Source organism: Diadema antillarum, unplaced genomic scaffold (genome assembly GCF_040938485.1).
Source record: "Diadema antillarum isolate AM-2024a unplaced genomic scaffold, OU_Dant_1.0 seq00001916_RagTag, whole genome shotgun sequence".
Taxonomy (NCBI): domain Eukaryota; kingdom Metazoa; phylum Echinodermata; class Echinoidea; order Diadematoida; family Diadematidae; genus Diadema; species Diadema antillarum.
The window spans coordinates 38413-54415 of NW_027272579.1; the positions used below are offsets into that span (position 1 = coordinate 38413).

General features: G+C 37.6%; 1 protein-coding gene across 1 annotated transcript in view; it reads left to right on the forward strand.

Moving 5' to 3' along the window:
* LOC139713157 (protein ABHD1-like) overlaps window positions 1-14331 on the forward strand; it is a 35177-nt gene extending 20846 nt beyond the window's left edge. Inside the window, exons 5-10 of the mRNA XM_071624907.1 lie at window positions 6658-6764; window positions 7576-7688; window positions 8492-8668; window positions 9902-9950; window positions 11911-12076; window positions 13510-14331. Coding sequence (XP_071481008.1) covers window positions 6658-6764; window positions 7576-7688; window positions 8492-8668; window positions 9902-9950; window positions 11911-12076; window positions 13510-13691 — 794 coding nt within the window. The 3' untranslated portion in view covers window positions 13692-14331. The remainder of the gene's footprint in view (window positions 1-6657; window positions 6765-7575; window positions 7689-8491; window positions 8669-9901; window positions 9951-11910; window positions 12077-13509) is intronic.
* Window positions 14332-16003: the final 1672 nt, after the last annotated feature.

A 16003-nucleotide genomic window follows, 5' to 3' on the forward strand; every position in this document is an offset into this window, starting at 1 on the left:
AACGTGTAATTTGCCCTCATGTTTACTGCTTATACTTGTGTCTATGTTGCAATACTTTTCTTTCTTTTTTTTTGGGGGGGGGGGCAAGGGGGGGGGGGGAGGGGGAAAGTCATCAAGATCATCATTATCCATAAGCTACTCTACAAAAGTTTCATGAGTTTGGACATTTGTTTAGAGGATGTTCTTGTCATATCATCTCACATAGCTTTCAAAGTGTGCTTAAGGTGTAACCACACAAAAATTGGTCTTAAATCATTCAGCAGATTTTTTCAAACATCTTTTTCCTTGACTGCGATGATTTGCATCCATGTTTAGTCGATACTTGTGTCTTTTGTTGCAAAACTTTTGGCAAAGGCATGTTTATCAATGACCAACATATGACCGTGATAATTTGTATGGAAGTGGATTTTGTCATATTTTTGCGCGGTTTCACCCAATGACTTACAGAAAACAGCCAGATACAAAAAAAAAAGAAAAGAAAAAGGAAATGTTTAGCATTTCTATTCCTAGTACTCTGGATTCATCAGTCGATCAATACAAACAGCATCCTTCTCATTGGCTTCAAGCTCATAAAACGCTTATAAATTGTGATAAGTGTTACTTTTACCATTTTTCGTGTTGTATCTGCACCTTTATTAAAAGAAATGTTTCCCATTGCATTGAGGTTTCGCACTAATAACATTTTTATCAACACACAATTTTTTTTCGGAAATGCGAGCAGCATGAAGGCTGAATTCAATTTTGCAGGCGAAAAAGCAGTCAGAAGTCAGATAAAGAACAAAATACATAACATCATTTTCTGTTCCTAACACTTCCAAAAGGTCCCTTCCCTCCACTTCATCAGCAGCTTTTCTTTGAGTTAAACAGTGGAAGGGAAATTGTAAAATCATTGGAATTGGGACAATTTGAGGAAGAAGTTTAATCAAGAATATATTCTGATCACTACAGACAAAGCTGCAGCTATTAAGGAACTCCTGAAGGAAGTCTGATGCAACAGCAAGACAGGCTGTCAGCAACTGGTAGTGTATAGTTGCAGGGCAAACAGATTTGACTGCACACAACCCATATTAGTGGCAGATGCGGGTCATTATAGACCAGACACTTGTAATGTTGTATTTCTAGAATATATGAGGAGTCAGATGATGCTGTTCTAATTGGTGACTAGGAATAAATAGCATTATTGAAAGACATCAACACAGTTTACAACAAATGTGAGACTTACCACTCTTCTTTTCGACAGTATGAAATGAAGCCAGGATCCTGTTTGCTTTAAATTAATCAACTGCAATTTCACACTATCCTAGTCCAGAGTTTGTGGTAAACGCATAGAACACTTTGAGTGTAAGCGAGTTTACATGTTTTACACCTTTATCATTGATCTATATTTTCAGAGATCACATTACATACCTTAAGTATCTGTATTATCGCAAGCCAGAAAATGAAAATGATGTACTTGAAATGGAAGAAAGTTTTCTTGAAATCCAATGACTTTGATTCATTAGATTTTAAATTCATCTTAGCCAAAGGTTCAAGACAGCAAAAAAGGTTTAAGCTAATATTGCAAATAGCCACAGTTTATCTTCTGGCGTCCGTCGACAGTCATGCATGCATTTTCAAAAAACTTTTTCAGATTCTCTTTTAAGACCCCATGTAATGACAGATTTTCAACAAACTAGGCAAGTAGCATCCCAAGGATGACAGACCATCAAGTTGTCCAAATAGCCACCATGTCCAAACGGTCCCAGAACCCCCAAATTAAGGAATCTATCGTTAAAAAGAAAATCACACACACACCCACACACACCCACACAAAATAGAACCAGTTACAACAGAGCTAATAGGTACAAAGTACAAAGATTAATATCTTGGAGAATGCATAGTTTATCTTCTTTTCGAAATATTACACATTATAATATAATATTATATATATATATATATATATATATATATATTTGTAGTCCGCGTGTTGGTACCAGTACAGAAAAGATTACGAAGTAGGGTGGTAATGCATTTCAGTCCAACAGTGCTATTTAGTCAGACCAATTTTCGACGAATACATTCGTCTTTCTTCAGAACTGCCATTGTCGACCTTCAGGAAGACAAATGTATTCGTCGAAAATTTGGTCTGAATAGATAGCACTGTTGGACTGAAATGCATTACCAGCCTACTTCGTCATTATATAATATATAAATATATATATATATATATATATATATATATATATATATACATTTCTTTTTTTTACCTGTGGGCACTAGTGTCCCCCTCTCTATCTAGAGTTGCTGCTTTTATAAAACCAGAAGAGCATTGAGTAAATACATCAGTGAGTGTCTTAGCATACTTTCAAGATTATTGTGGCAGATGCAGGGGTGACCTCCTTGGGGCTAGTGCCAAATAGGGACCAATCTTCACTCTTTCATCTTCAAAAAAACCTGGTAGAATATTGGTAACCCCCCCCCCCCCCCTGGCCACAGGATGCCCAAAGGCACCTCAAATCTGATCTAGGTGCTGCCGCCTTTGGGCTGGGACCAAATTATTGGAGGCCACTTTTGATCTTTGATCCTCCTTTTGAAAACGCATGGTAAAATTTACAACAAACTTAGTACTGTAGGTGCATTTATCGCTAGTGTCATGCATATATGGACATCATGCCTCCCTGGACCCTGGAGGTCCCTAAAGGATTCCAGATATGGCCCTACAGGTTCCCAAAGTCTTCCAAGTTCCTTTCTCCCAAGTAATAGTCTGTAAACATGCAAGGAAGGGGAACTTGAGATACTCGGATGAGGGCTGGACCCCTGGGTCTTTTATTCAGAAAGTGAGTGAGTGACATGGTACCCTGATATGACAAGATCGTCATCTAATGTCCAAACTCATGAAACTTTTGTAGAGTAGCTTATGGATATAAGCTACTCTTAATTTGAATAGATTTATGTATAAATATATGCAAATTCTTCGTGAAATATTGGTAATTATTCCTGAGTGGAACATATTCTACATCAGTGATTCTCAGCAGTAAAATTAAGACCACAGACACCATCACTGGGTACCTTTTACAGATAGAGATATGAGCCTGTAGAGGCATTGTGGCGTCCATTTTGCATTTAATTAAATGGAAATATATGCAGAAAATGTATAAAGGGAAGCTTGAAAGTTACTGCTTATATGATAATTGTATTCCTTGACCTAAAACAACAAAGGTTCAGACACCGGAATCTATTTTCTGCGGGTTTTATGTCCAGATATATAGCGACTTATTCCTGAGTGTACTACATTACTGATATACGAAGATACGGGCTTTGCACAGGCAATATGGCGGTCATTTTGTATGTAATTATATGCAAATATATGCAAAAACTATATAAAGGGATGCTTGAAAGTTGCTAAAGATAACATATTTGTATTCCTTGACCTAAAATACATAGGTTTAGACACCGGAATTTACTTTCTGTAGGTTATGTATCCTGAGATATAGGCAAAAATAGGTTGCATGGCGGCCATTTTGAATTTATGCAAATTAGACACTGATCCACCACTCGAATTTTAGGGAACTTTTAATATGTTATTTTAATAGCTCTTCCGGGTCAAATGCAAGTGGAACCGTTTCTGTTGCAATTAGTTGTGGGTTAACCCACTTTTTGTCGTATTTTGACTGGACTAATTGGAAAAACCCCACCCTCTCCCTTTGTGGAAATTTCCACAAAACCAGGTGCGTGCCAGACCCCAGGTGCCAGACGAAAGAATGCGCGCATTTGGTGTAGTATATCGATCGAAGAACTCGCGGGTGAGTTGAGTTAAAGGAATCATTGCAAAGATGTTCTGATGTTCTGGTTCCCGAACTGTAAAAAGGAATTGATTAATCACTCAAAAATGCAATCACAGATTTATATGAAAAGTCTCATATGCCTAGACAAATTCACTGAGATGTCCTATGTGATGCAGCCACCACCCGATTAAACGGCAAAATCATGACAATAAAATTTCACGCTCATCAAAACTGCCTATTACTTTTCATATGAATTTTGGTTATCAACACTCGTTCGTGGATTTGTTTGTTTGCATGTTTTGTGTGTATTATTCCTCGATCCTGAAAGACGTAATAATTATTCGCATCGAACGTAAACTGTTTACCGTCACTAAGCCTATGGCGCATTCGATCCATTCAACTTGCAGTAACCTTTAAGGCAGTACAACTGTAAGTAGCACATGGTGCATTCTTTTGAACCACGTGTTTCGCATATCGGCACATCCAAACACATTAGCGATCGTCCTTATGGCAAACTTTCCGATTACAGTCAGGGGAGAAGAAATCGTAATACTGTACATGTACTTACGAAAGTGATTATGCTTAAGATCAAATAAAATGAAGAAGTTTGAAAACAACTTGGCAACACTCAATCAAGTTTTGCATTCTCTCACACAAAAGCTCTCTTGAGAAAATGAAAGCATTCCCTCTCCCCTGCTAGATAATGGAAGTTTTCATTACTAGCCCAGCAAGTTTTGGGAGTGTACATGAATATTTTTAGGATAGAGTCAAAAGGGACCTAAGTTTTCGATCATAGCAGAATCTTCGTCAGAAGCAAAATGGCAAATAGGCAGAAAAAGCAACCACACACATGTAAAGCGACTTCACACAACAAGAACAGTCAGGAACAGGCGAGGGACAAGGAACAAAGAAAACAAAAGGAGAGGGTAGGATGTCATGGGCAAGGAGCCCAACAGGTAAAGGGAGGGGGATTAGAGCAGGAGGATGGACAGACAAAAGGCAGGGGAAGGTTAGTAATGGTCGTGAGGGCCAGGGGGCAACCATTGAAGGAAAAGGATGAATATGGAGGCAACATCAAACAAGATAAGGAACAACAGAGAGACAAAGAAAGGTAAAGAGTGAAATAGCAACAGCAAAGGGGGGGGGGGGGGGGTGAGCAAACAGCAAGCCCTAGAAAGGATCTGTACAAGCACCAAGAGGAGGCAACAAATTGAAAGTTAGAGTCAATCAACAAATGCAATTAACCATATCAAAGTATGGTAATATTAATACAGCAATAATGATGATATTGACAAAACAAATTAGAATAATCATTAAAGCACATAAAAAAAGGGGGGACACAAAGTCCATGGGAGAGAAAATGTATACTTGCAAAGCAAGTATCAATAGGCAAATTAAATACGTTTCAAAGAGCTGGTTCATATGAAATCACCTTTGATTTATGATTTTACAAACAAGAATTTTCATCGCTTACTTATTTCTTTTATTACTTTAGTAATGTCATGATATTTCATGATGGTATGTGTTCTGTCTTTACATGGCAAGATAGGGTTTTTTTTTCCATCCAGGGTCAAAAGAAGAAAGTGATAGAAAGATAACTGAAAGGATAGAATGGAACACCTACTCAGCAGGCAACACTAAAACAGCCCCCAGGGCCAGGCCATGTCGTCAGTGTCACTCTCGTCTTAGATCATTACAGGCCTACATTGTACATGTATAGGCTACTCGTTTCGTACTCGTCATCGCCAACGTCATGATGGTCGGTCACACGAAATAAATTGCATCATCATAAGAGCTCTTATATCAACACCACTAGATAGTGTAGATTCATTATCATTATCACTATCATTCCAGTCGATCTCATCCACCGCGAAACCCTCAAAATCATCGTGGTTAATACTCTCACAAAACACATCTGTAAACGATTCAGACATCGCAGACCTAGCTACACATCTTGCACACAAAAATGAAATGGAGGTGAAAACTACGATGAATACACAAAAAATATCGACGATGGCATTTTACCGTAGCAGAAAATACACAGAGTATCTTGGACCGGGAAAAAAAATGGATGTGGAAAACTACGATGAGGAAAACTAGGGTGAAAACCCGATGCGTGAAGACGAACGATGAAGACACTTTACGGTAAAAATACTTACACGGAAACAAACGAGTGGGTACGATATTCTCGCACACACGAAGATAATCGACACATCGTTCAATCGAAAAACTCAACAAACACTCGAACAAAAACTCACCCCAAATTGTGGCAAACACGGTAATCACTTAATAAAAATGAGAAAAAATACTCTCTAAAGTATGATTGTACTCTGAAAAGAAAGGGATACAATGATACGAAAGCAAAAGAGAGAAAATGAGAGAAATGGACGGGAAACCTAGAGAACTTCGACGAAAGAAGAGCTAGCAATTCGCGATTAGAGCTAACTTTCCTGTGTGTGTGTGATCGCGTGTAAAGGGTTGAAAGCGTTGAAAGCGCTGAAAGCGTTGAATGCGTCCACAGCTTCGGAAAAGCGTTCGGGGATTTCGTTGAATTCGTTGAATTCGTCCAAAATCCGTCCATGAAGTCGGGACGCAAAAAGCGTTGAAAACGTCCCCGACGAAATCAACAACGAAAAAAGCGTTGGGACGAAATTTGGACGCACTTTCGTCGGGCGTTTTCTATTGCGCGTACTGTACTCGCACAGGATTCAAACTTACAACCTCCTGATCACTGGACAAGTGTCTTATCCACTAGATCACCAAGCTTCCCCCTCCCCCCTCCCCCCAGCAGGCAGTGCTGGTTCTAATCCTTAGAACTTTTAATCTTTGCAGTATGCTTCATTGACTAATGTCAAAACAGTATCATAATAGACCATATATTTCCTGATTACAGGTGACAGCCATAGCATCTATGTGAAGCACATGGTGGATGACATCATGAAAGTGGGATTTCGACCTGTTGTTTTCAACCAGAGGGGCTTCGGTGGTGCAGAGCTCAAGGTCAGAATTTATGACAGAACAGAGAAAAAAACAAACAAAAAAACATTGCTGTGAATAAGTAAGCCATGTTGATCACTCCAAAAAGAAAATAAAAACAGAAACAAGAACAAAATATTGACAAGTGCATGTGTGCCTCTGTGGCTAACTAGGATTGGTGATATAGCAGTTTGTTTTACCAACCATGCTGTATGAGCCATTCTTTTACCAGTTCTGGTCCTTCACTGGAATGAGGTGTTTAGGTTCCTGTAAAGTTTCCAGTCTGTTTGCCTTCTTTAGTTGCTCTCCTGTATTTTCTGTCTGTCTGCTAGGCTAGGTAATTGTGGATAGGTAAAGTACATCGTCTACCCCCCACCTTGGAAAGGACACGAGTCTATATTGATTCATCCCGATAGAAGGGGTCTTTTATCCCCTTGTTATTCATTTAAGTGCTGATTAATGCAATTGGCTTGAACCAGTTGCTCCTAGTTACACAGCATCAAGCATGGTTTAAAGAAAGTCAAAATGTATGTGAGAGTATTGAGATGTGGTTGGTGGATATATAATGGACCTTGTAAACAGCAGAGTCTGTCAAACCCTGTACTAACAGTGCGTGGCATAAAGCCATTTTGAATGGCACACATAATTTTCAGTGGTCATGCTATACAGGCATCAGTGAGAGAGTGATACATTTCTGTGTCAGGGAGTGTCTGTGTATCTGTCAACATCTCATCATAGTCTTCATATCTCTGTCAGGAACCTTAGGGTTCAAAGGTACGTGTGCAAAGTTTCCAGCTTCTCTATGTATTAGTGTCTTCTCACTTTGCTTGTCAAGACGCCAAGGACATTCTGTGCAGGGAGAACGGATGATATCCATTTTGTCCTGAGTCATATACACCAGTTCTATCCGGAAGCTAAGCTGCTGGCTGCTGGTGCCTCCATTGGAGGGTGAGTTCTGGTACCTGCCTTGTCTTGATAACAAGCTCCTTCTCAGAGGGTGCTTTTCTGGTTACAAGAAAAGACTTTGCAATGTGTTGCATAATCACATTGACATGTTGGTGATATGCTTATACTTGTATGTTTACCATATTAGTCTCAGCTTGTAGGGCAGTAGTGATTTGCTGTTGTAGAGACCAGCCAGAGTGCTTGGAAATACAATGATAGTAGATTAATGAGGTAATTTCAAATATAGGATTAACAAGATGAAGTGCATGTACAAGTAGCCCAGTGTGTGATGCACATGTTACCCAAAGCCAGTTCGCCACCTTCAAGCAAACTTTGATGAAAACTTGGAGGATTTGCAAATCATCTATAATAGATCAGATGAAAGCTATGGGCTTAATGGCACATAATTATCATGATTCATCAACCAAGTATTGAGTATGGTAAACTGTGTATGATTTAAATGATAATACTGGTGCTAGAATTATAATCATAACTGCTTTTAGGTTTTTTTTAAAATTGTTGTTTTCTCTTATATTGATCACAATCAGTAGAAGTAGAAGTAGTAGTAGTAGTAGTAGTAGTAGTAGTAGTAGTAGTAGTAGTTGTTGTTGTAGCAGTAGTTATGTAGTAGTAGTAGTAGTAGTAGTGGTAGTAATAGTATGTACAATAGTTGTAATAGTAATAGTAGTGGTAATAGTAGTAGTAGTAGTAGTAGTAGTAGTAGTAGTAGTAGTAGTAGTAGTAGTGGTAGTGGTAGGAGGAGGGAGAAGTTCTACAGTAACACTACCGTCACCATTCCTACACAGGATCATGTTGCTGAACTACCTGGCTGAGTATGGTCGTGACTGTGTGCCCTTGTCTGGAGCCATGATGGTCTCGGTGGCCTGGGACCTTGTGGAGTCCTGCAAGTCCCTTGAGCAGCCAGTCAACAGTTTCCTCTACAACAGAACACTCACCAGCATGCTTATCCATCTCGTTAAGACGTAAGTGATGGAAAACATTTACTGTATATGCCAAACATTTTGCAAGGCTTTTATCTTCGTGAATTTTGCGAGTCAAGTGCTATTTGCAAATTCAAAATGACACAAAAATATTTTCCCATAACCCGACATGAATGGACAAGCACACATACATTTCTCTGCTCAGTATTGTACTCTGTGATTACAAATTTAAACATCCACTCTTGACATTGTCGTGAAGTTCCGATTCACGCGAACAGTTAGACTCACTAAATATATGGCTTCTACAGTATATTAACTCACCGAAGGGAACATGATGGTCAGAGAAAAAGTGATTACCCACATAAAAAAAGACAATGATATGCTAGAACAAGCATTTTTGCACACAAAAGGTTCATCAAGTACTCATTACTACACCTGTACATAAAGTTTGAATTTTTTAGCAGCTGCTACTCCAGCTTGTTACAGTCAATATCCAAGTCTGTTCTAGGTCAGAAAGCTCTTAGCCCAATTTATGGAATGTAATATGGACACGAGTGTCTGCATTGGTGGCCGAAATTCATATTTATTCATGTTATGCTGACCAGAAAAATGACTTAAATCGAAATACATGTACTAGTATTAGAATTTCTTTTGTCAACATTTGTTCTGTATCAAAACTGCATTTATTTTTGGCTAAGTTACCTTTTCCAACAAAGAAGTGCAGTTGAATTGCTATAACATTGTATGAAGATGTACGTGGCAATCGAGGCTGAGCCTGCTGCATTGCGGGACTGCACTGTTTAGGTGACTGGCAGTGTTAAAGTGAATTGTTTGTGTAGATAGTTCTCATTTTTGTTCTAATTGTAGTCCTTCATCATGTCCCATATTGCATGCTGCTCTTCATTTTCATGTTGAAAGTATACAGTGGACTCCCATTATAACAAAGTCCTTGGGACCGGCAGTTCTCTTTCATCATATTTCATATATTGAAATTTCATAATACAACTGAACAAATAAACAATAAAAGACATAGAGCGGATAATGTTGCAGCCTGAATTTTTACTTTGTTGTAGCCGGAATTTTGTTATAACTATGTTATAATGGGAGTGCACTGTAGGATGTCATTGACATCAAGCTGTCTTACACAATCTCACGTCTCTCATCATAAGACTAGGAGTCTGCCATAGATATGTATCAATGAGAATGATTACCTTGTATGTCAAAGCGAATCATCGTTGCCGTAGTAATGTTTACTGTTCATTTGATTTATTGTAGGAAAGGAGTTGCCTTCAGAGAACACTATGACATCAACTCTGTGTCCAAGGTAAGAGTCAAAGACAAGAGGTTCATATTTGTCATACACACTTCTTATCTGTGATGTTGGCAAGAGTTACTGTGGAAGCAGTGTGAAATGGCATGTACAGATTCTGCGTTACACTGTATTTATAAAAGCTCTCTTCATGCTATGACTGTTGATCCAGTCATGGCAGATGATGTATAATCAGCTCATCTATTTGCCAAGAAATGGACCCAACTCTCTACATTAATCTTTGATATGCACATTGTTTCTTCTTGTTGAAGGACAAGTTGACCTTAATGTACATGTGGACTGTGAATGCGGGAATATCAGTTGGACATATTAGTGAACGATTGAGGAAAATCAGACAATCCGTTCAGAATTAATGAATTTCTGAAGTTTCTGTGCAGTCACTTCTGGATGAGAAGACTTCTACCAGGGGCGGATCCAGGAATTCCGTAAAGGGGGGCACCTTTACTAAATTAAAGGGGAGCACGTGCCCCCCCCCCCCTCCATTTTCTTTTTCTTTTTTTATTTTAACAAGAAATAAAGGGGGGTGCGCGTCCGGTTCACCCCCACCTAGATCCACCACTGACTACAGTTTATGATGTCACATGTGTTGAATGACATAAGGATGATATAAAGAGAATTCCACAACATTTCATTTACTTTTTAATGTGCACATTCCCTCGACTTGTTACTGAAATTTGTTAAGAGTAATGATATTCTCCCTGCCTTCTTGAGAGAGGCAAGTCAAGTGCTCCTTTATTATGAGAGAAAAGTAAAAATATGCTGAATTTTCTGTATATTTTCTAGATATTGTTCTATGCATGTGACATCACAAGCTGTAGTAGTCTTGTCATCCAGTGATGGTGGCATTTGAACTTCAAAAATTCATACCTGTCAAACCGATTGTCAGATTTTCTTCAAACTTTCATTTGATGTGTTCTAATGATATTGCTGCTTCTCTCAATCCATGTGTATATTAACCCTATTTTTACTGGGGGCTCAAATTGACCCTCCCCTCGACATTTCGCTCCACAATTCCTTAACGCACAAAGATTTTGCCATGTTTTTTCTCGACTTTTTTCATTGAAGTCTCCTGCATATTTTGAGACAAAATTTGCGACGTCCGGGTACACCGTTCTGAAGTTACGCAATGTTTTGCATATATATGCATATCAACCCGAAAACAGCTCAAATTCATGATTTCGTGTGCAAATCCAATACAAATTGTGTTTTTTTGTTTAATTGATATAAATCAGATTATTTCAACTTTTGAACATTGAGATTAATCAATTCTAATGTACATAAGCTTGAAAAAGTGCCTGCAACAAATTTTGGCAAAAAAACAATAGAAAACAAAAGGTCGAAAAAACAATAAAATACATAAGAAATAAATAAAACAATATAAAACAAAAGAAACTGATTTTGATTGCGCTATTTTTTTACAAGAAAATTGTTTGATGTGTCTTGAGGAACTCTGACACAAAAATTTAGCAATTCTTCATTCTTTTTGATGGAGTTATAGACGAAAATATGATTTCATGCGTAAATTTGCATAATTAATTTATTAAAAAATATAAGATCAACATTTTTCTATTGTATGACCATGTAATCTTGTAGTTGACATCCGGCTCTATGTTCAGGCAAAATTTTGCGGAGATCTGAAGGGGGGGGTCAAATTGACCCCTCCCCCCCCCCCCCCCCCCCCAGTAAAAACTTTGTCTCAAATAGCCCAGATAAAATAGGGTTAAGGTGAAATTGTCCTTCAAGTTTAATCCAATAAGAGTTTACACATGTTACATTTGGAAAGAGAGCATGTAGAGAAAAAAACAATGTACAGGAAACAAAAGTTCTTTCCCTTTCTCCTTCTGAGGGGAATGTATCATTCATTGCCTGAATATTGATACAAAAGTCACAAATGTATATTCCAAGGGTGTAAATAAAAGCCCCCCCATGATCCTTTGCTTCGTTGTTTCCACAGTCTCGAACCCTGCGAGAATTTGACTCCCAGCTGACCGTGAAACTGTTTGGTTATCGAGATGTCCAACACTATTACACCAGCTCCAGTCCAAAGGGCAAACTGGGCAAGGTTCTGGTGCCTACACTGTGCCTCAATGCAGCTGATGATGCTTTCTCACCACTATACAGTAAGCCATGATGTAGAAATAAGCATTGAGCTGATATTACAAACATATTGCAACTGCATCTTTAGACTGATTTTAGCTGGTATTGTGATCATTGCATAGACAGTGAGCTCTTATATTTAAGACAATATGTGTATATGCAGGAGGGTGTACAACAAACAGAAAGTAGACAGGTAGATAGTTGGACAGAGTGATCAAAAGTTAGATATTAAGGATTAAAGGTACAAATATAGATAAATGGATTAATAAAACTGATTGATAAATAGATAGTAAATGGATAGAAAGATACACTGTATAAGTAGATAGATAGATAGATAGGTAGATAGATGGATGGATGGATAAAAAAAATGAGTAGAAATAGAACATAACAGAAAGGTGCACCATCAATCTGGGCATTAGTCATGAACAGGAGTCAGGACTTGGCTTACTGCACTGATGACCCAAACCTCTGAATGCATCATACCATGTCCAGAGGTGGACAGAACTCACACAATCAGGATTGGGATGTGTGGGTATCCGCTATATCTCTTCAAGTCCTGCCATTTGTAATCATGTCTTTATTGATAAGTAAAAACAAAGTACATGTTGACATGTATACCAGGTCCATGGTCCTGTTCTGGACACATGGCAGGTAATGACATACTTGCAAATACTTTCACAGCGAATAAATAACAATATAGCTGTATTTGCAACAAATTTGTGAGGTTGACAACAATTGCACAAAATCAATTAATCATCGTACATTTCCCCACGCAGTACACATACACTGTATTACCAATGACTCATTTTGTTATTTTGTCCAGGATGCTCCATCACATTTTCTAACTGATCAAGTGAAATTCCAATAAATCATTATGTCCGCTATAAATGCATTTCAAATATTCGCTTGGCAATCCAATTTTACTAATCTATACACTCTATTGGATAAGTGCCAAATGTCATTCCAGTAAATCATTACATGTATCCAATTAATGTAAGAAATCTACATAATTACTACATTATTACTAAGTGCCTTTCATTCTTACATGTTACTTTCTAAGTGATTAACATCCCCCCAGTTCTGTTCTGTATGCAGATGTATATTTGAGCCTGTTATATTTTATATTCTGATATTTCTTAATGCCATGAAGATCATGATCAGATTTTATACTGACATTTTCAAGAACAACATGCTAAAATTTTAGCTCAATATGAAGAACATGGCAATCTCCACAAAAGCGTGACTAGAAAGAGAATTCTTCAAATTTAATCAGGAGATTTGATTCGTCCGTGACATAGAGTGTATTGACTCTGGAAAAGTCCAAATTTGACATATGCTAAGGAAACTGTAAACTAATTCCTCTACATAACACATCCCACATCCTTTATTCTAAATTGAGGTTTGGTTTGAAGGAATGTTCCTGTACATTAAACTCACATTGATTATCACTCGACAGCAATCCCCCTCGAGGAGGCCGAGCAGTCCAAAAATGTCGCGATTGTTGTGACAGCACGGGGTGGCCATGTTGGATTCATGGAAGGCTTCCTACCCCATGGTGGCAAGACTTACATGAGTAAACTCTTCTCACAGTACGTCACTGCCATCTTCAAGGAAGGACAAGAACTTCTTGCCCATTGATGATAGCTGTCAGTGTGATTGAAAGGCTTACTGGCAGCACATAGATATTCACATTCTCCCAATTTATGCTTGATATCTACAGGTGGTAGATGTTTGTGATTGGTGTGATTTTATAGCTCTCAGGTGATATTAATGTCCCTAATACAGGAAGAATGGGAGTTGTAGGTGGGGTTGGTCACAGATGGTAACTTAAGGCTGTTTGATTGACAATCTCCTCATATTGTCATGTATTTTTATGTCTTTATACAAATTGATAGGTATCAACATGCATTAATGAGATGAAGTTTTAAACAGTACTGGAATGTATATATGCCTTTAGTGACAAGTTTGCACAATAATTGTTTTGAATTATATGTACCTGCACAGAACACTTACTTCTTGTCCTAGGTAGATTGATGCCTTCGAGCAGTGGAAGTCTAAGTAGAAATTGGCCATACTCTGGTTGAAATGTATATATCAACTTCTGATTACTTCTTATTATGTTTATAATGTGATCAGATCATGATGACGGATCAAGACTATAAATAACAATAATCTGGCAAAACTGCATAATAAAATTCTTTCGAAAGTTTCAAAGTTTTGACAGATCAGTATCATGTTGAGTTTCCTGCATTTTTCTGGAAACACTATAAATCTTTGTATAAACTGCAAAATGTCTTTAAATAGATGATGATGAATTTATGTTTTGATTATATGAAAAGCAACACTTCAAATTGTGAAAATAGATATATTTATTTTCACAATTTGAAGTGTGATCATATTATGATAAACTGCGAGCATTTTGATTTTAAAGATAAATATTACAAAATCTGCAGAAACAAGATACAGTTTTGCGAGATCACGCATGTAATGAAGTGATTTCTTTTTTTTAAAGTTGTTTATATTGCCAGAGAGATGTGATTATATGGACGTAGATATGTTTTTATCATTGTGAAAAATGATAATGAAGTGATTTCTTTTTTTTTAAGTTGTTTATATTGCCAGAGAGATGTGATTATATGGACGTAGATATGTTTTTATCATTGTGAAAAATCACTATAAGTTTTGCATTATCTAGTGTTGTAGGAAGTTGTGCAATGATTTGACTTGAAGTCGAAGAGAGAAAAGAAAAAGGACATAAGTGTTAAGAGATTTGCTTGCCAAGATGTCTGTTGTTGAAGTGAAAGACTTCATTGTCTGTTCTATTGAAATGGACAATTGTTATACCTCAGCTGCATGTTACTTGTTACAATCAGATGCTATTTATTGTTCGTCATGGAAAATGAATATCTGTTATTTAATTAATGTACTTAAAGCATGTATGTGGCTCTACCTTGTGTATTAACATATGCATTTTTTATACAAGAGAGATAACTATACAATTAATGATCTAGGTGTTCATGGTACATGTACAAGTATTATTGAGAGCAATTCATTGTGAAGAGTTATTTGTGAATGCTCAGAGTAGTTAAAGAGGCTTCTACTGGAGAAAGAAAGTTGATTGGTTCTTTTGATATGTAGGTGCTTCTCATGTCCAATAAATGTACAGTGCACTCCCATTATAACGAAATGCTCGGGACCGGCAGTTTTCTTTCGTTATAACTGAACAAATACAATGTATAACGAAAACAAGGAAGCCGCGTATATATATCATATCCTGTTTGCTGAATACTCATCATACACTGGAAAGCTATGTGAAATGTGATGGGATAACTGTATTACAATAATAAACGCAAGTTCCCCTCAGAAACTGTGCATGACACTATGAGTGAGCTCACAATGGTGTGAAGCATTCACCCATGCAGATACGCTATATGCTTGTTCCGCTACGTATTTTCGACAGCAATTCGCATTTCGTTATAATGGAGCACATTACTTTTGTTTTTCTTTGTCTGTGGCGCTCGCAAAAGACTTTGTTATAACAGAATTTCGCTATAACCGTGTTCGTTATAAGCAAATTTTGTACCATAGACCTTAATGGTGATAATTTTGGGACCAGAACTTTAATGGTGATAATTTTGTGACCAGAAGATTTACTTCGTTATAACAAAATTTCGTAATAACCGTGTTCATTGTAACGGGAGTGCACAGTACTAGTTTCAGGAGATATCTTAGGGTAGAGGTGGGGGGGGGGGGGGGTAGTTGTAGATGTGAAGGCAGAATATGTGAGGCAAAATACTGTGAAAATTCTAACTGACAAGATTTACCTTGCAAGTCACCTCTTTTTGTTCATTAACACAGAATCAGCTGTATGATTGTATAAGCTTGCATGACATTGACTTTGCTGAAATTGTAACTCTTTAATTAACCCTAACTGCACTGGGGGGGGGGGG